The sequence below is a fragment of the Euleptes europaea genome, unplaced genomic scaffold (genome assembly GCF_029931775.1).
Source record: "Euleptes europaea isolate rEulEur1 unplaced genomic scaffold, rEulEur1.hap1 scaffold_48, whole genome shotgun sequence".
NCBI lineage: Eukaryota > Metazoa > Chordata > Lepidosauria > Squamata > Sphaerodactylidae > Euleptes > Euleptes europaea.
In genome coordinates, this window is record NW_026612438.1 from 74077 (window position 1) to 95511 (window position 21435).

Below are 21435 nucleotides of genomic sequence, written 5' to 3' on the forward strand. Positions count from 1 at the left end.
TATCACCAGGTCAGCCTGACATCAATACCAGGTAAAATACTAGAGCAGATAATTAAACAGATGGACTGTAAGCACTTAGAAAGAAATGCCGTGCTCACTGATAGTCAACATGGGTTTCTCAAAAACAGGTCATGCCAAACTAATCTAATCTCTTTTTTTGAAAGTGACAAGTATGGTAGATGAAGGGAATGCTGTAGATGTAGTGTACCTTGATTTCAGTAAAGCCTTTGATAAAGTCCCCCATGATCTTCTTGAAACAAAGCTAGTAAAATGTGGGCTGGACACTGCTACTGTTAGGTGGATTGGTAATTGGTTGACCAACTGAACCCAAAGGGTGCTGATTAATGGAACAACTTCATCCTGGAGAGGAGTGACCAGTGGGGTACCACAGGGGTCTGTCCTGGGACTGGTACTATTTAATATTTTTATAAATGACTTGGATGATGGAATACAGAGCATGCTAATCAAATTTGCAGATGACACCAAGTTAGGAGGGGTAGTTAATACAGGAGGGTAGGGTCAGAGTTCAGAATGACCTTGATAGACTGGAGAGCTGGGCCATAAGCAATACAATGGATTTAAATAGGGAGAAGTGTAAAGTACTTCACCTAGGCAGAAACAACATAAGGCACAGGTACAGGATGGGAGATAGTTGGCTTGACAACAGTACATGTGAAAGAGATCTGGGAGTCTTAGTGGACCACAAACTGAACATGAGTCAACAGTGTGATATGGCAGCTAAGAAGGCCAGTGCAATTCTGGGCTGCATCAGTAGGAGTATTGTGTCTAGATCAAGGGAAGTAATACTAGCACTGTATTCGGCATTGGTCAGACCACACTTGGAATACTGTGTCCAGTTTTGGGCTCCACAATTTAAGAAGGATGCTGACAAGTTGGGGCATGTCCAGAGGAGGGCGACCAGAATGGTCAAAAGGTCTGGAATCCATGCCCTATGAGGAGAGACTTAGGGAGTTGGGTTTGTTTAGTTTGCAGAAGAGAAGGTTGAGGGGAGACATGATAGCCATGTTTAAATATTTGAAGGGATGTCATGTTGATGAGGGAATTGCTTGTTCTCTGTTGCTCCAGAGACTAGGACACGGAGTAATGGATTTAAACTAATAGAAAAGCGATTCCACTTAAACATTAGGAAGAACTTTCTGACGGTGAGGGCTGTTCGACGGTGGAATGTGCTGCCACAGAGGGTGGTGGAGTCCCCGTCTTTGGAGGTCTTTAAGCAGAGGCTAGATGGCCATCTGTCGGGAGTGCTTTGATTGTGGGATCCTGCATGGCGGGGGGGAGGGTTGGGGTCACTGGGGATGTGGGGGGAGGTAGTTGTTAATTTCCTGCATTGTGCAGGGGGTTGGACTAGATGACCCTGGTGGTCCCTTCCAACTCTATGATTCTATGATTCTAAGGCAGGGCAGAAGTCAAATAAAGGATGATGATGACGATGAAAGCTGCACAAGAAGGCTGCCCATGGATAAGGGAGGGGTACATACGCACTTGAACAAAAGTCAAAGAAAAAAACCTCTAAAATGGCTTGGGCCTCACCTAAAAATGCTCCAGAAGGAATTGAATGCTGAAAGCCATTGATAATCAGAGAAAGAAAAAAAAGTGGGTGGGTGGAGAAACTACCCACTGAGAACTCAGACTCTAAGAGGGGGAGATCTGGATCATGGGTTAGGATTTTCTAAATTGTCCCCCTCCTCTATGATTCCTCACAGAACCCCATGTGGTTTGCTCATCTCAGTTTTTCAGAATACCACCTCCACGTGGTTTGCCTGCCTATACCTACTTATTAACAATTCCTTGCCTGCCTAGAGCCTTCTTTCTAGCTAGATTAAACGCTAAGCCTTCTATGGATATGCAAGGAAGAATTCTGAATTTACCATACTCAGAAAGAACTTGTCCATGCTCTTCTGGCTCCATTGACTCATTAGCTCATGTGCTCTTGGAATGCCGTTTCTATGAGGACCTGAGAGCACAATATATCGCTCCTCTTTTAATACATAAATCCAATGCCTTTGTCTGATATAATGCCTTTTTTATTAAGTGAGAGGGATCCTAAGGCTACATTGGCAGTGGCAAATTTATCTCAGTCCTTATATCCCTCTGTCATGGGCCCTGCCTTGGGAGCTGAGGACTCGGAGGACTCTGAAGCTGAATAGGAGGAACAGGTTGCCTCTGGGCCCTCAGTACCTCCATTGCAGCCAGTAGCACAGGAGCCTGAAACAACTCAGCAGGAACCACAGCTAGGCAAGGAGATGGAACAAGGGCAGACAGAAGCTACTCTTCCCCCAACCCCTGCAGTGGAAGCTGAGAATGGCAGCCCTCCAAGCTCACCTGAACCTGATAGGCATATCAGGACTCGGCAGCGTGTGGTTCTGCAAGGTAGAAGGAGAAGTGCTCGCTTGGAGAGGCTAAGCAGACAGAGAACTGGTGCTGAGTCGTTTCAGGATGAAGCCTAGCCTGGAAGTGCACTGACTGATAAAGGCAGTGCAGGCGTGCTTTCACTTTGTGGAAGCAACAGTGCAGTTTCTCTGTGTTCCAGCTACCGCTCCTGATTAATCTCTCCAGCCGTTGACTCCTGCGTGCTCCGACTTCTGACCTCGGTAGACAGCATAATCTTCATCACCTGCTCCGAAAGGGGCTAGATACCTCCCGCACGTCTGAGGACTGCGGGCACCCCCCGGCCCTTGGCCTACGCCGGCACACCCTCAAACATTAGATTCAAAACTATGCTGCCCAAGATCAATGGATCAAGGAACTTCTAAGGGATAAATGAAATAACCCCATGTGTAAATGTAACTGTAAACTGGCTAGCCCCAAATTGGATGGTGAAGTTGGTGAAACCAGCCCTCCTGTGTGCGTACTAAAGCAGCAAATATGTACACTGCCCTTTTCAGACAAAATTACAATTGAACATACTGAGATGATAGTGCAAGTATGCACGATTTGAGTGCCAGAAGCATAATGCCTGAAAAAGGTCTACCAGCCAAATATTGTGGTCTACCATGTGCATGATATCCACCTCCATTTTTGCAATCTTGGGCAACCAGCAAAACAAGAGGGATTATCAATCTCCAATGGTCTACTATATATGCTCGGTGTGCAATTTTCCGCTTGTAACTGTATTGTTCAGTTGTGCAGGCTTGATATCTGATGATTTGAAAGACACTTTCTCCATGAGATCTTCTTCCTAAAATAGGGAAGTAAAACTTGTAACTCACCCTATACCTGAATCTTTATTGGTTTTTCCTGAATGAGATTTCCTTGATTTGGTCCGTTGTGAACAATTTTAGCAATTTGATCTGTCTACCCTGCTGGGACAGTATCTGTTTGGGATAATTAAATATATTCCATTATCTAACCAATGTCTTCATTTTAGGGTAACAAAGTTTTAGATAAATCTACAATTGGACCACACTTTCTGGGAAGGAGCTAGTATTGTGCTTACATACACAAGTGTCTACATTCAGTCTGATTTTACCAATTGAATTGTGAGTAGTGGGATGGAGATGAATCACTACCCACGGTCTTGGTAATCTTCTTGTCTGCATGTATTGAAGTGGTGTACGTATAAGGTAATTTCTTTCATAATTCCAGTCTGGAATCCAGAATGCCAAAGGACAGCTAAGGCTTAACCTTTCCCCCTCTAAATCTCATGTCCTGTGACCTTCCAGAGTCTGACTTATGGGTCATCTTGAGGAAGAGGTGGAGTCACCAGGCCCCTTGCATCCCACCACGGGATCCTCTGCAAACCCCAGTACCTACTGGGGTTAGGAAGAGTCAATACTTACTGAAAGAGCTTGTAAGAACCCTGTTAAGAGAAAGTGCACTGGTTGTTACTGCCGAAACCTGGGAGCCCAAAGCATACTTCAGTCCACTGCCAGGACTCTGAGGGATCAACCCTTTGAGTCCCAGAAAGAATGATGCACCTAGGTCCAAGTGGACACCCCTGTTAAAAGGTGCAGTGCCCATCTTATAGAAATGAGCCTCCTTGCTCTTAGTCCCTCTTCTGAGCAGGAGCTTCAGGAAGGGATGGAGCTTCAGGGCCAACGATATGCCTTTCAGTTGCTGACTGGACAGCTCCCTTGTGGTTTCAGCAGTCCTGCTCAGGACCCTGCTCCTTGGCCCACTGGACAGCTCCCCTGCCTCTTGGTAGACAGAACTCTGAACCTCACGGTCCCAGTTTTGTCAGGAACAAGGCACTAGGATTGAAGGAACCCAAAACTCAGAGAAATGTTGCTCTGTTCCACCTTGCACAATGAAAAGAAAGAGAAACCTTAAAGGTCTAATGACTGCAGAACTGAACAAGACTATTTCTTGGTCTCAGGGAATGTTTTACATTGCTGTGGAGGCTCTGATCTCCTGGTGGGGATCCCCTGTTGTGTGTGCTTTTAGCACAACGATAATTAGATTGGGGGGAAAACAATGAATTAATTATTACAAATCAACACATTAATCACTGACTTAAACATGGGCTTTAATCAGATATGTACTCTTCAAAATTTCAGTGGAAACATTGTCTTTAAAAAACAAACTGTGTACATATCTTGATTCAGACAAAATGATGATGAAATAAATTATTCAAGTTGCTGTTTAGACAGAACTGCTTTTTCCTTCATGAATATGAAGTTAATTTCCACACTGAGACACAATAATATTAATTCTTTACTTATATGACCAAGTTAATCAATTAAAGCAAGACAGACGATAATAATAATAAGGAATAATTATAATTAATATGACAAATGTATCTTTCAGGTAATGAAGACTGGTTTGGGATAAGCCTTTTCTCCATTTCAATTTTAGACCATTCTGGAACAAACATTTATTTATTCCCTGCTTTTTCTCTCAGAGGGGACTCAAAGTAGCTTACAAAATCATTTCCCCACATCTGTTTTATCCCTACAACAACCCTGTGAAATATGTTAGGCAAAAGTGACTGGCCCTATGTCACCCAGCAAGCTTCCATGACAGAATGGGTATTTGAACCCGCATCTCCTAGATCCTGACCAAGAGGCAGCCAGCATTGTGCAGGTGTGCGGTAATCAGCCACTATGAACCTGCCATCCACTGCTTCCCCCACTATTTATGTCACCTGCTAGTATGGGTATGAATGCTCCTTTCCACTTTAGTAACTACACAGTAGCAGCAACTTTTTCTTACCCTTTCCTGTGCTTTCCATTGCCTTACTGGCTGCTGCCAGGTGTAGTTGCAATAAACACAATTGCTACATAAAGCAGCCTTCACCTGAGAATACCAATGAAGTCAAACTCTAGCTGAACTGGGGTGGGGTGGTTTTACTTTTCTGTACAATCAAACTATAACATGAAAGCAACAAATCACACAAAACCAGTCCCCACCTTATTGCTGCCGTTCCTTCTGATGGCTTTCCCCCCATGTCTTTAATCTAGAAAGAAAGACACCCAAAATCAATACATAATTTCTGCTTACATGAAGCTTTCTTACAAGCAAATAGTGTACACATAAAAACATGAATTCTGAACATGAGCCCACTGAATAGAGGGAGATGTCTGCAATATGCCTTCTATCGATATTAGATGTCTTGACTCCTGTTATGCTTCTTATCATATCCAGACTATCCCAGGGCTCATTCACATGTGAAGTCACTTTGTCATCTCCCTAAAGCTCCCAGTTATCTTGGCTGCAACTGGACTCCCCTGCCTCAGTCATTTGTTGTCTCCTCAGATCCAAACCCATTTTGTGATAACAGCAGGAGCTCAGCTAGTCAGTCAAGGGAAGAAGAATAAGCAGAAAGGAGAGGGAACTGCCCTCAAACTGTACAGAACTTGCGCATCAGAAAGCAACGATGTGGTGTGTGTGCTAGAAGGATTTGGGAGGAAAGAGAAGAAGGGAAGGGAGAAGATGAACGGGGAGCTGGGCACGTGGAAAATGGGTTCCCTCTCTGACCTACCCCCAACAATCTGTTCAAATGTGAGAATCCCCCCTTCAGAGGTTAAAGGGTCATTATGGTGGTGAGGAATTGGCCTTATGGAATATGTATTCTCATCCTCCCACACACATTCAGTGACTGAAGTGGAAAGGGAATGAATTCTCTCATCTCCCTTCAGCCTTTTCCCAATGTAAATAAAGGAATTTGAGCTCTAAGCCAAAGATTATCAATTCCCCGTGATTAGTTCAAGGCCAAGGTGTGGAGGAAAGTTTTCCCTCATGCACATGCACATATCAGACTGGCATGGAAACTGGATTGCTGTCCTTTCAGCCTTTCTGCTGCTGTGTGTTTCCTGGCTCAGAGAAAGGGTAGTTGAGGCTATGGCTTTCCCTGGAGGGAACGAGGAAGTATTGGCGGTGTGGAGGAAAAATTCTCCCCTTTGTAGTCCTTTGCAACATTTATTTTGGTGGAAACACATGTAGAAGAAGAAGAAGAGTTGTTTTTTATATGCCGACTGTCGCGTCCCCACTGGTGCCGCTGCACCTTCAAGAGGGGCTTCCCCTGCTGGGCCCCACCTGTCCTGGCCGACGCCTGCGCAGGTAGGATTTCCTCAGTCTCAGACCACTCAGAAGAGGAGGATGAACCTTCCTCCCCTGAGCTTGATAGCTCTCAGGAAGTGGTGAGAGTAATAGTCAGCCAGCCTCCTCATTGGCCTCCATCCCTCTGCTTTATACTCCCTCTGATGGATGGCTCCACCCTCCCCATGTCCCAATCAGAGGCTACAAAGGCCTCTCCCCGTGTCCCCCCCTCTCCTTGGTTTGAGAGTCTCCCCAGGAGGGCGGGGACCTTGTCCTTGCCCCGCCCTCGCTCTTCCCTCCCCTCTGGGCTTGCCCTGCCCAGGGTGAGTCTTCCCCCTCTCAGGTGCCGCCTCCCGGCTTCCATTCCCTTCCCCGCCTCCCTCATTGCTTCCCCGTGCCAGCTGAGGGCTGTAGCCTGATGTGGCCTGTTGCCGCCCTGGGGTCTCATCGCCTTGGCGCTGTACCACTGGCCCCCTGCCCCCACCCATCAGCTGATGGGCGGATCTTCCGGTGACTCTTTGGGGCCCCGACTCTCCAGTCAGCCTGGGGGCTGTAGGGCTGGGCGGCCCCACTGTTCTTCCCCGCTCGCCAGCTGACAAGCGGGCCCTGCGGCATTCGCGGAGGCCTTCGGCCTTGTTGCTGGCATGTGGGGCGGGGAATCCGGCCACCAGTCGCCTGTCAGGACCCCGGGCCTCCTCTCAGGTGAGTGGAGCTCTGGGGGTCGGTCTTCCCCTTCCCAGGGGTTGCCTCTCCTGTTGCGGTTGGATGGGACGCCCCGGGAGCCCGGGCGGGAGAGCGACCCGGGACACCGACTTTCTCTACCACTTAAGGAAGAATCAAACTGGCTTACAATCCCCTTCCCCTCCCCACAACAAACACCCTGTGAGGTAGGTGGGGCTGAGAGGGCTCTAAGAGAGCTGTGACTAGCCCAAGGTCACCCAGCTGGAGTGGTGTGTAGGAGTGGTAAAACCAACCCGGTTCGCCAGATTAGCATGTGCTGCTCATGTGGAGGAGCTGGGGATCAAACCCGGTTCTCCAGAGTCCACTGCTCCAAACCACCGCTCTTAACCATTACACCACGCTGGCTGTATCAATATTGTTGTTATTTCCAAAGTATGCCATATCTTCACATGCCTTCTTTCCCTACTTATAATGTCTTTTAGGATTATGCTTTCTACTTGGCACTAAAACTGCTCCCCTCCTTCTACTCCTATAAAGGCAGTTGAGTGCTGTGGTTGCGATATATTAGTAAACAGAAAATAAGTTGTAAAACAGATAGTAGATAAACATGATTAATAATGAACAAATTGTTTGCAAACAGACAACAGCAGCAGCATTCCCCTTGGTAATGAATCCAGACTTGATTGGCATCACATTAGTGTGTACTGCCAGATATCAATACTGACCTACACTGATACATTTTTGATAAGTGGCTTTATAATGCCATCAATTATATGAAGAGTTTGAGTCTCACAAAAAAGTCTCGCAAGGGGTTGAAAATAAAGTTGTTGGATTGCATTCTGTGGCATTCTGCTAGGGAATAAGTGAGGAGAAAAGAAGAGGATTTGGTTTTTTATACCCTGCTTTTCTCTGCTGTAAGGAGTCTCAACGTGGCTTACAATTGCTTTCCCTTCCCCCTCCACAATAGGTACAATGTGAGTAGGGTTGCCAACCTCCAGGTGGTGGATGGAGATCTCCTGCTATTACAGCTGATCTGCAGGAGACAGAGATCAGTTCAACTGGAGGAAATGGCCACTTTAAAAGGTGAACTCTATGGCATTATATCTCATTGAAGTCCCTCCCCTCCTCAGGTTGTTGTTATCATCATTATCATCTTTATTGTTGTTTCATTGTTAGAATTGTTACGTAGTACTCAATAAGAGCAGGAATAAAGACTGAACCTCATATCTGTACTTCAGTGCTTCCAATTCTTAGGGTTCTGCATAAACTACAACTGGTTGGCATGATGTGAAGAAGGGTGCCCTTTCTCCCTTTGACAGCCAGCATATTGTAGTGGTTAAGAATGGCATACTCCAATCTGGAAACCGGGTTTGATTCCCCACTCCTCCACATGAGGCCTGCTGGGTGACCCTGGGCCAGTCAAAGTTCCCTCATCTACCTCACATGTAGAGTCACCAGCTCTGGGTTGGAAAATACTGAAATCCTCCCAGTGTGGCCAGAAAGCTCTGCCATTGGGATTGAATTGAGGCAAGCCAACATAAAGGCTCGTCGATATTTGGGAACTGTCAAATAATCAAGATAGGCTGGACTAGAGTTTGAATCCACCAGTCCCAAACAGAGAGGAGAGCAAACTCTACGGGCCCAGATTCTGGGTACTGAACTCATCTAATGCATAGAGGCATTTCAAGATCAGATTTATGACAGGAGTCAAACTAAGGCAATCGATATCATTAGGGGAGATTCCCAAACAGTCCTGGCAATAGGTTACCAAATTCTGCCAAGTTGTTCTAAAGGCATCCATCCTCAGTAAAAAAGAGCTCACACGTTTCCAGGGAGGCAAAAGTTAGCTTAAACCAAAATCTAAAAGCAGATGCCTGACCCCATGCCTTTATGGAGCGCACACCCAGTTCAGCTCTCAATACAGTTCCTGCCCCAGTTTGGAGTTCCCGTGATTCTTCAAATGAATTTAGCAGGGAAAGTATTGAGCTGATTGTGGCAACCAGATATCCAAATTGGAGCGCTGTATAACAGCTGGGCTCCCACCTTAGAGTTATACACTGAGTGTCACAAGTATATAACTACCTCCTTTTGAAAAGAAGTAACAAGTTATTGCATTGGTCATTCAGGCAGCTAACTGTTGGGCCTCCATGACAAGTTAAAATGAAAAAGTACTCCCAGATATCAACATGGTCACCTGTATGCATAGGAGGACTCATATAATCTTTCAGTTAGCCACAGCAGTCTACAATCGATAGAAGTGATTCTCAACTTTGTCCATAGCTGGTTTCTTGGTACCGAGTCAAAAGCTGCTCATAGATCAATTAAGGCAGCATACAGAGAATGGTTGGTGTGGAATTTAAGGACCTGAGTATCATATGCTTTGCCAAGGCCTCTTTACCCAGCATCTCTGATAGTTAGGCTCAGTCTATGATCATGCAGTACATTGTACAACAATCAGTATGAGTGGGGAAAGATTTTTAGCTCGGATTTTGCTGCTTACAAATAAAAATAAAATTTTCTTAATCAGCTGGCTAATGGCAAACCACCCCTGCTTCTCATTTTCGTTAAGATCAGTTAATTAATTTATTACCCATTACTGGTTGCATCCATTTAATTCAGGGATGGGGAACATCCGGCCCGGGGGCCGCGAGGATATTTTCAGTGGCCCTCGGGAGCTCCAGGGCCCAGCCGCGGAGGCGCAGCACAGTGCAGCCCTTCCCCAGGGTGTTCCTGGGGCCCCAGAGCCCTTTGGACCTCCTCTCGTCGACTGTTGGTCGGCGAGAGGAGGGGGAGGGACGCTTCCCCCAAGGCTGCCTCCTACAGTCGCAGCATGCAGGAACATTGTGGCACACTGTAAGCCCCTCTCGCCGCCTCTCAAGCAGCGAGGGGGGGCAGAGGCCGGTGGCTCCCGGTGGCGGAACATGCGTGCGGGAGCTGATCGGGCTTGGAGGGCCTTTTGTGGACTCGGGGTAGGGGGGGTGGGAGGGCGTGGAGGCTGTGGGCTGGTCGCGCGGGGCTGCGTTTGCTGCCGTGTGTGTGTGTGTTGGGGGAGGTGGGGAGCCTGGGGCCCGGTTGCATTGGATCAGCGGGTGTGTGTATGTGGGGGGAAGGCTTTTCTCTCTTTTTCTGTCACTCTTTCTCCTTTCTCTTTGTCTGTCTCCTTCCATCCTTTTCTCCCCCTCCATTTCTCTGTTTTCCTTCCTTCCTCCCTTCCTTCCCTGAGGATCGGCTGCGGACTGCGCCCCCCTGGCCCCTCGTTTGCTCAGGGCCCACCGCTGGCTGCCCTCCAGCCTGGGAAGGGGGAGGGAGGGGGAGAGGGGGTGCCCTCCAGGCCCTGAGTGGCCTCCCCTGTGGATGCCAATCTCCAGGTAGTGGCTGGAGACCTGGCAACCCTAGCCTCCCCCGCCCCACGGCGAGAGAGCTACACCTGGTTATGGCCCCCGAATGATGTTATAAATGAGCAAATGGCCCTTGGCAGGAAAAGGGTTCCCCACCCCTGATTTAATTGATACTGCACTCACATTTCATTCTAGACTAGTGGTGGTTTTACTATGGTGCGGGGGTCTGTGAGACGCCTATATACAAAAATCAAACTATCATCTTGGATTCCAGTGACAATCGGTACATTCTTGGTTTTCAAGAGTTGGTTTACAGTGCAAACCTAAGGGGGGTAGTTCTGGTGCAGCCAGGGACGGCACAGTCACGGCGCAGCCATGCCACCTCCTGATTGGTTTGCTGCGCTGCCGCAAGCAAGCCTATCGGGAAATCCCACCCAAGCCCCATGGAGCTGCTCTACGCAGTTCCATCAGGCTACGCCACCATTTTTGTGAGTGAAAGTCTATGCCAGCAAAAGGGGGCGTTCTTGGGGCAAAAGGGCTAAGAGAGCTGACTAGTATCAACCCCTACCTGTAAGCACTAAGGCCTCCATCCTTATGAACGCACAGGATCCACTAATAATTGATGTGGTGGCAAGATTTTTACTGAGGGCAATTAAAGTGCGTGAAAGCTTGTGCAACTCATGAGGCAATTTTAGGGCTGTGAACTGAGTAACTTCTAATGTATTTAAACCTGTTTTAGTGTCAATTTTATGGAGATGATTCTAAATTGTTTTTATCATGTTTATATAGATGTTGTATAACTAATGCCAATAAAGGCTTTGTATTCGTAGTATCAGCCCCGCCCCCAGGAATGCGCCCTTTTGCTCCAGCGTGAGCTCCTGTGAAGGAGGAGTGCTGCCGTTGAGGCTGCACCAGCAACCATATGCGGCACTGCCTTGCCACTCCACAGCGCCGGTGTAAGTGGCCCAGCACTGGCGTTAGTGCCCATTTTCATGGTGCAAGTGGCACTAATGCCAACACAGGGATCACACTGGCTCCTAAGCCCATTCGCCCCCCCTTCAGCATTGCTCTGCTTGTGTATAACAACTATAACACCTAACACATTACAATCAGAAAACCAGATTATCAGGTCCAGCATGTTCATGTCCTCAAATATCTGGTGAAATCAGATATTGTTACCTCACAGTGCATTCCTGAGGGGGGGGAACTCTTTTGGAGGTGGCGTGACCCCTATGCCATTGCAAACTGGCACGGACATCACCATGGGGCCAGCCCGCCTGGACTGCATGGGGCCAGCCCGCCTGGACTGCAGTGGCAGCGTGGCCCTTGGACGCTGGTGCGGCCTCCTGCCGCCGTTCTCCCAGCGCACGTCCTCGTGCTGGCATCCTGGAAGGCATTCCCAGAGTGTTCTGGGGTCAGACCTACCGTTAGGCAGCTTCCTAACCCCTTTTGCGTTGGGAACGCTCCCTTAATGCAACAGCGTTGTTGCAACACCATTTTTGGTGGCACAGCGTCAGTGTTTGCAATGGGGCCTTTCCCCCCCCGTTTTTGGGTTTTATAAAATAAAAACCCATTTTTTTCCACCGCGGCAGCCATGAAACCTCATTTGAGATGCCACGCCCACGCCACGCCCTGGCCGCTGCAGCTATCAGGAATGGGCTGATAATATTTTCTTTGAATTCACCTGGGAACGCAGAGGATGAGTGTGGGATGTTGGATTTTCTCAAACATGATTTTTTGCCATTTGATTTCCACACTTACTAAACAGCTTGTTAGGTTTCCTTCTGCCTTGTAGACAATTAAGCTGTACAGCGACTTTTCCTGGACAGTATAGTTAAACGTGAAAGAAGATCCTTGATACTCTGTCCTAAAAGGAAGTCTTTGTTGGGCACCAGTCAAAATTAATTTTGAGTAGGCATCAGGGTCCTGAAAAAAAAGAAAGAAAAATGTTACATTTTACAATATATGATTAAGAAGGGGGGTGGGAACCCTGCATGCTGTTTGGAAATCTTTCTAAATTTCATGTCTCAGAACTCTCATTCAGATGGAGTTTGATGAAAATTATATTGTTGATTTTACATAAGAATTAAAAGATGCACTCCCTGCTGGTGGAAGCTAGTACCTCTAATAGTTAATAGTATTATTCCATTTGTATAGAGTTTTCAGTATTCAAAACACTTCAAGCACATCAAGACAGTCATTCATTCAATACCTCTGTAAGTCAAATCAGCACTGCAGATAGGGGAAGGGATTTCTGAAACTGAGAGCCAATGACTGTTAGCTACTGAGTGGTTGAGGGGAGATTTGAACTGGTAGCCTCCCGGATCACCGCTTATCCTCTTAATCATTTTGCTCCCACCAGCTCACTAAAACCAGTTTGCTCGAAAGCCTTTCGCCTGATGTGGTGATTGCTAACAGTCACGTGGGTCTACACTCAAAAGAAATATCCCCCTAATATTGTCAACATAAATCCCATTACCCTCAAAAATGGGAAGATGCAAAAAGCCCATCTGAGGAGAGCAGTTCTAGTGCTTAAGGAATAAAGTGGAGAGCAGGCTGACATTGTGTGAGGAGAAAGGGACAATGAATATGGTCTCCCTTAGGACTAGAAAAGCCTCTTAGGGGTCTGTATATCTAACAAGCATTTATAAGCAGAGATTTTTGGGAGTAGCACTCCTTGCATCTTGTTTAATTTCTCCCCCAGCTTTCTTGTTATTCATAATCACATGCACTGCAAACATTAGCTATGCTTCCCCCTGCTCAGAGTAGATGTTTCAGCCTTAGTTTGTTGTAAAACAATACATTTTAAAGTCCTCTGCTGCACCAGCATCATTTATTAATTTATTTAGAAACATTTATAATCCTGCCTTTCTCCTGACAAATCAGCACCCAGGAACAGAAACAACCAAATTCCACATTCAGATTACCGAGACAGAATTAATTTAATAATAGTCAAAAAGGGCCAAGAGTCCAGGAGCACCTTAAAGACTAACAAAAATATTTTCTGGTAGGGTGTGAGCTTTCGGGAGCCACAGCTCACTTCTTCAGATACCAGTAGTAGAAAAGGGCAAGAGTCCAGTAGCACCTTAAAGACTAACAAAAATATTTTCTGGTAGGGTGTGAGCTTTCGTGAGCCACAGCTCACTTCTTCAGATACCAGTACCAGTATCTGAAGAAGTGAGCTGTGGCTCACGAAAGCTCATACCCTACCAGAAAATATTTTTGTTAGTCTTTAAGGTGCTACTGGACTCTTGGCCCTTTTTGACTACTGCAAATAGACTAACACGGCTACCCACTGTGAATTAATTTAATAAAACATCAATAAGACAACCCCTTTTTTTTGGTCAAGATTCAAATGGCCCATATAGGGTTTCCATGCACCAACTGGGGCAGAGGATACCCCACTCCCACCAAGTGTTCCCTGTCACCATTCAGCTGACTGGCGGGGACAACAATGGTGCCAAAACCTGGGGGGCACCAGTAACATCCTAACATGCTGATAAATGTGGGAAATGAGGGTGGTTCGGACAAAAGAGGGCTTTCACCGCCACAACTTTGTGAACTTCCTTTTGCCCTGCTTCGGCACACCAGTGCATTGTAATGCGCATGTGCTGCTCCCTGGTGGTGACTTCTGCGCCTTCTCTCCTTTGCTTGTAAGGGAATGAAGCAAGCTGCACTCAAATAGCTGAGGCAGGACAAGGCTGTTTCCGTTCCACCTCAGGCACCCACCATGGCCGGGTACTTTCTTTCTAAGCAGCTACATTAGGAGCAGGTACTAGCAAGGGGGCATGCAGGAAAAGAAATTACCTTCCAGCCAAACACCTCAGAAGGAAGCAGCGCAACTTCCTCCTATCCCAGGCAACCAGCTTCAGAGTGTATCATTCCCCAAGAGGAAGGAAGACAGGGCAGTGCAAAGTCTAAGCATATTCCCAGCTGGGAAACATATATACCAGCATCCAGTGCCTTGGCATGCTGCTGCCACAGATACATATGTTTTTTTTAAAAAAAGACATGCGGAACTGGCTATACAATTTTTATATTTTATCTGCATGTACCCTAAAGTTACCTAATAAATTCATGCAAGGCCAGTTCCAGCTTTTGGGGGCCCCTGGGCAGACAGTCCAGGAGCCCCCATCAGCCCACAACCAGGACCTCTTCATGCCCTGACTTCCACCTTTACACCTGCATTCCTCCCACCTGTCCATGCAACCTTCTCCCGCTTGCAAACCCTCCTACCACTTATGCACAGTTCTCTGCACCACCTGCAACCCATTCTCCAACAGTACTGCCCAGTGGATGCAGCTGGGAGTGCTGCTGCCACAGCCACCAGGAGTTCCACTGTTGTGCACCGTGTCCACAGGCCCTTCCTCAATGATGCTGGGCAATTGGAAGCACAGGTAGACAGATGGCGGGGTGGTGGTGCGTGGGTGGCAGTCAGTAGCAGTGGGCCCAACCAAAAGTCCTGGGCCCTTTGCAGTTGCCCCACCTCAAGGTATGCTGATGCCAGCCCTGAATTCATGGCTGAGATGACATTTGAACGTAGGGCTTCCTGGTTCAATAGCCCAGTCCCTAAACCCAATGCACTGTACTCTAAAGCCACTCATGTCATGCACAGGTGCCGTGGTAGAAGCTCAAAAGAGAAGGTAAGGAAAAGATAGGACTTTTTACCAACTAAGGGGATGCACACTGCCTCACATAACTTTTGGGATCTAGGTTTGTTTTAAATTATAACACACACCCAGTTACCAGGTGTTGTAAAGATAGCAAGTGTATAGGCCTTTGGTTCGCTGCTGTGAGGTAGGTTTTGTGGTGCACAAGGAGATTATTGAGACCACTGAGGCGGGATTAGTATATAAACAACTAAGAAGATTTATTTATTTACAGGTTGGTTTAAAGGAACGAATCAGAAGCACAGCTCTCCAGGGTCTTTTCCTGCAGGGGCAGGACAGCCTCCTGTCCATCGCAACAGCCCAAGAAGAATGACAGCTTAAGACTCCAGCCCAGACCTCTTTAACAGAAATCAAGTGTTTGCCTGGATAAAACAAACCAACCTGAAAATACCATGAAAACAATGACCAGTCAGGAAATGTGCTGTCAACCGCCCTCTTTCCTTGAATTAATATCACTAATAAGCCATGCCCCCCCCCCAAAAGCACCTGTTTGCCAATTGGATGCTCTACATGTTTGAGTTTCCTTGTAACAGAATGTATGCAAATGGAATATATTCATATTTCCAAACTGGGGTTTAATATTATCATCACCTGCTTGATAGTTCTCTTTAATTCCCTCCGCCTCCCATTCAAGCATGTTCTCTTCAACTCTAAACAACACTGAAATGCTGCTTGAGTAAAATCAGCAGGAATCATAGATCTCATAAAGAGACCTCCTTTTTGGCACATATTCATCCCAGAAGAATTAACCTTTTTTCCTAATTATAACTAAATGTAGCCAGCCATCTGTGTCTTTTCTGTTGAAATGCACTGGGGGTTCTTTGCTGTCAAAGGCATAGGGCCTTGTAGATGTGTGTCATTGCTCCATATGGCAAGAGAAGCAGAAAGCGGAAGAAGGTTGAATTCGGTTCTGAACACATATATGAAAGAACTGTCATACAGAAAGAATTTGTCATACAGAAGTCACAGCCCAATGCCTGTCAGTGGGGAAAGAATCCATATACTAGGAGGCAATGTAAAATAAGGAATATCACATGCACTTTGCTTTCCGATGTGGTTTTCTTAGAAATTTATCTAAGCCCTATTGACTTAAATAGATCCCATGGGATCACTGCCCTGATTCAGCAAGGAAACAAGCAATAAACACACCTGAAAAGGCTCAATTGACATTTGAAATAGGTCATGATGTGGAACCGCCACTTCTATATTGCTGTCTGCCAAATTCACAACTTGAACATAACTTTCTTTTGGAACTGGATCAGGCAGAGCATTTTCCTAATAAAGAGAAAACATTTTACTACAGATAGTACAGTGATAATACAGGGCACTGAGCCCCCATCCCCTCCTTTACAGCTGCCATACACTGACTACAGAAGACAATAGCCCCTACATAGATATTGTGGATGGCAATGAAGCAGCTCATGGCATAAATTAGGTGATTTTTATGCATGCACAGAATTTGTCTCCATCCAATGAAATAATGTCTGTGGGTTGGACCAAGGGATTTCTTTCATGAGTGGAAAGGCAACTTCCATTTGTACAAGGAGAGAATACGTTTTACCAATTCCCCTCTCTATTTCAGACAACTATGCCCCCCCCCCCGGGTTTTCAAGAGTCCCTGAAAATTGATGGACAGCATTTTGGGAGACACAAGTGGGTTGCAGCAGAAAGATGGAAGCATGCCAGACCCATTTAGTTATCTATTCCATAATTGTCAGTTCTCTGTGATTGGTTCCCGCTATGCAGTGATAATTTCTGCTATGGGAAGGCAATATAGAACAGGGCAGATGGCAGAGTGCATTTCCCAAAGCACTGCTACTGGAGCCTTACAATGCTGGTATGGGATTGAACCACAAGAACCACCTATCCCATAAGGTCTTCTTGTTTCAAATAGCAGCAGTTGAGCATATGACCCTCCCCCTCATATATAACCGCAACAGCATCACAAAGATAATGTAAGAACTTGCCCTTGGTATTGATTCGCATATTACTTCATGCCGGTATGTGTTCCAACATTATGGCTGCAAAATTCAGAACCAGAGTGTAACTTTTGTCTCTTTTGAAGATAGTTTTTGCACAGCATTTTCGTTGCTGGAACAGCACAATTATGCTGAGAAATTATGCCAACAGCACATTTACAGTGATTCTACGGTTTCCAACATAACTAACCAAAATATGAGTCAAACACACGCTGTTTGTTACCCATATAAAGGTAACTAATCCAAATGAAATTCCCTCCAGCCATCAATCCTGAACCGACTAGGCCACTTCTGGTCAATTTAGAGGTAACTGAGACCCACATTGGAGAAAAACACCCCTATGGAAGAGACGTAAATAGGATAGGGACTAGAATATTAACATTGGGAATCCAAGAAGCTAATATTTTATGCCATTCTGTTTAAAAGTAAGACACTCTTCTCACTTACATCAGGATTCCAGCAACAAAAGTATGAACTACTCCTCTGTGTGTATACTCTCCTAGGAAGAAATTAGCTGCCTGTAAAATGGGGGTGCTTCAATCTATTTGATTGAAATTAGAAAGTAATGCTCCCTCAGGTAAAGGGTACAATCCCAGAGGAATTCATCACATTTTGTTTGTGTTTCTCCTTGAGACCAATGTAATGGCACCACAAAAGAATGGGGCGAATCCTACCCATATCCTACCACTCCACAGAGCAATTTTTGAAGCCTTCCTTCAGCCTCAGTAGCCTTCCTCAAATGTAAGTGGCTCCTCCATGGAAAGGAATAGCCACTAAAGCTGGAGGGAGCCTCCTTAGGGTGAAAGAAGGCTCCTTGGAGGAAGGCTGGAGCTACCCCCACTAACAGCCTTGAAAACACAACCTCATGAAATTAAAGTATCCAAGCAAAATAATGAACAAAATGAGCCAAGTGTTGGCGCCTGGACTGCCCTAGCTACCTTGCATGCCATCAAGGCTTATAGGACCAAAGGTTGGCACAGAAGCAGGGCACTGCTACACTGAGGTGAACCAATATTCCAGTGATCTGGAATCCATCTTGTTGTATGTGCTATAGTTTGGAGTTGGCAGGCAGGAGTGGGTACTGTGCATTCTTCCCCTGCCCAGGGCGTGAAAGGCTGGCAAGACAATGGGAGTAAGCAAAGCCTTCCTTGCCTATTAAATCAAGTGCTCCTGGCAGCCACCTGGAAAACACTGGGAATATTTAATCCCATCAGTAGTAATCAAGACAATTCAGCCAAAGCCTAGCAACTCTTTGCATATCTGATTCCCCTCCAGCATCATCAAGTATTCAGAGGAGAGTGAATCAAACATCTCCTGTCTGACTCACATCCATCCTGGTAAACTCTCCTGGACACTCCCCCATATTCCAATATCAATATTAAAGCAATCACTGGTACTTAATCAAGCAATCACAAGTATTCTTTGGCTTCTTGACGTTACCTCATATTTCTTATACTCTATTGTCTGGACTACTGGAGGAGCAAGCAAGGTCTTTGTCTCTGGCCAAGCTATTCTTTGCCAGTTACTTAATGCCACCTCAGGGCTCATTTTAACTATAAATATTGCCCCCTCACCAGTCATATTGTGTGTGCTTTGGATCCGACTACATACTCCTTAATTGCATGTAAGGTCCTTTTGCTTTGTGTTCAAGAGAAGCTGGTTTGTTACTCTTGCTTCAGCACTGCTTTCAACAGACGTCCCTCTTCTGGACTGGTAAATATCACCTTAATCCTCACTCTAGAATCCCACCCCTCCTCCCTGTTATTTTCTTAGCTCTTGTGTGAATTGGATGTGTGTTTTTTCTGTGTGCATTTGAAACTATTTTTACAATAAAACTCCATTTCATTTGAAACGAACGCCTCTTTATTAAGAGTTTTCCCAAAGGGACTTGTCTCCATAAACACTAGCAAAAGATCCTGGTTACCCAACCTCTCGCAAAGCTTAAGTCTCCATTGCTAATTCCCCCAACTATAAAGTGAAGACACTCTATTCAGGGTAACACAAGCCCAAGTAAAATTTCTGTGCACATCCCCAATAATTATTGATCCAGATTTCCCCACAGGCATTGTCACCAATCTACAAATTCACCTCTGTTCCATTATTAAAACCCTACAATCTTGGCACTTTTAAAAACGCATTCAGTAAGCAGCATACAGAAGAAGAGACAAATTACCATTGGTGGAAAACTCTGCATTTCTGCAGAAAGAATGCTTCCCTACCTCCCTGCATAAAGCAGCTTGTGCTTACCTCTATCTTGAGTTCTACAACAGCTGCAGCTGCAAATGCCAGGCCCGCAAGGATCATGCCAGTTGCCATCTTTTTAATGGGCCTGATAGTAAATAAGTGTAATGTGATTACAAAGTACATGTAATTTAAAATGGATCATAACGTTCCTCTGAGCCCAAGATCATCTCATATTAAGCCACAAGAACAGGTAGCATTTCAATTAGGTACTGCTGTATTCAGCAGTCCTTTAACTGAAAGCCTACATGTTATATTACCATAAGGAGAGCGCTGAGGCCATTCAAATTGACATGCTATTTAATAATTTTATGTGCTTGAAGGATTCATGCAGTCTGCATTCAGCCCGTCCAGGAGGAAACTATGCCTGGCATTTAATTAATGTATGGTGAGGAAGAAACTACCACTAATGCTCCATCTTCAACTCCTTTTCGGGGGGACAGAAAAACTGCCTCAAGTTATTGAGCTACAAGAACTAAAGGAATGTAAGACGTAAATTGCACACCATCCATATTTTTACAGTGGGATAAATGCTTGTGGATACCCCTTAGCCTATATGGATGAAGAGCAAATAAGATAAGAGTTTCAGTTGTGAGAGATCCCCTACACATGGAGAAGCATACTGGGTATGTTGGAGACATTGGGGTCTGCATGACCTCCAGAACTGCTGAGGGCCTACCAAGGGCTGCAGGACATGTGCACTGCCCTCAGGCTACCAGGAAACACTGGCAGACTGCATGATGATTGGCCTGATTTTTGAGCCAGGGGTGTGCAACTAGGACAGTTACCTGGGCCATAATTGACTTTGATTGATACTGAGTGGGTAGGGTTGCCAACCTCCAGGTAATAGCAGAAGAGCTCCTGCTGTTACAACTAATCTCCAGCTGATAGAGATCAGTTCACCTGGAGAAAATGGTTGCTTTGGCAATAGAACTCTATGGCATTGAAGTCCCTCCCCTTCTCAAACCCCGCCCTCCTCAGGCTCCACCCCAAAACCTCCCACTGATGGCAAAGAGAGACCTGGCAACCCTATGAGTGGGCCACAAAGTGGAAAAGACTTCACTAGGCCAGTGTGAATTTTAGGGTTTGGGTTGCTGAGTTTTGGGCAATAATTAGGGCTCAACTGATGCCATGTAATTTCAAAGATGAATTACAAATTTCAGGTTCATGAAGCCTCAATTTGCTTTGGAGCTGAGCAGGGAAAGAAGATGGGATTTAACCCTTCAAATCCCATTTAATTTCACTATTCAAAACCTGGCTCCCTGCTTTGTTACTTAAAGGAAAAAATGAGTGAGGTGTTGGCCCCTCTTGGCAGCCTGCCTAAGAATTGTGGCACTACTTTTTTTTCACTCAAATGTCTCAACACTGCTGAGCTGAGCCCTGCTCAGAGCTGCAGCCAAGCAGGGGGGTGGAGTCCAGTAATGCCCGTTGAATCACCAAATTGCCGGTGGGGCTGCAGGCCACACGACTGGTGTTAGTGGGCTGTATGTAGAACATGTGTAGGTCATTCCTTTTTTTGAGCTTAGGTATGCTTGTGTGTGTGTGTGTATGCATGCATGCAAAGGTGCTTCCATGCATATGTCTGTGAAAGAATTTGCACGGAAAGAATGGAAACATCATAACATTGACTGTTCAGGTACTTACGTGAAATTAAATTTGCACAGGTTTATCAGAGGGTAAAGCCCCAAGTCAAAAACTGGGATGAGGACAAGGATAAAGAGAGGATTTAAAAACTGCAAAAGCAAACAATGCATGAGATTAGCAATTCATGGTGACTAAGGATTATTCTAAGGAACACCGAGAAAGGACACGGAAAAACATTCCAAAACCTCCTTTTAAAACGACTATTTAGTACTGTGGGAGTTTCTCCTGCTTTTTGACATATGATGGGATTGTTCATATGACCATAACATCAGCAGCCCAGTGCTGGTGGAATACAAATATATTGTTCTGTGATTACGTAGATGAAGCTGTAAATCGTTAAGCAATTAAATAATTGTTGCTGCATCAATGCAATCAAGGGGAGGA

The 21435-nt window shown here is 45.8% G+C and overlaps 1 protein-coding gene across 1 annotated transcript in view; it reads right to left on the reverse strand.

Moving 5' to 3' along the window:
* The window catches only part of LOC130493154 (solute carrier family 15 member 2-like), a gene marked incomplete at its 5' end in the record, with an annotated part of 37817 nt that extends 16677 nt beyond the window's left edge, over positions 1-21140 (reverse strand). The window contains 5 exons of the mRNA XM_056866874.1: positions 5370-5416; positions 12279-12443; positions 16337-16462; positions 19414-19495; positions 21052-21140. Coding sequence (XP_056722852.1) covers positions 5370-5416; positions 12279-12443; positions 16337-16462; positions 19414-19495; positions 21052-21140 — 509 coding nt within the window. The remainder of the gene's footprint in view (positions 1-5369; positions 5417-12278; positions 12444-16336; positions 16463-19413; positions 19496-21051) is intronic.
* Between the last annotated feature and the right edge of the window lie 295 nt (positions 21141-21435).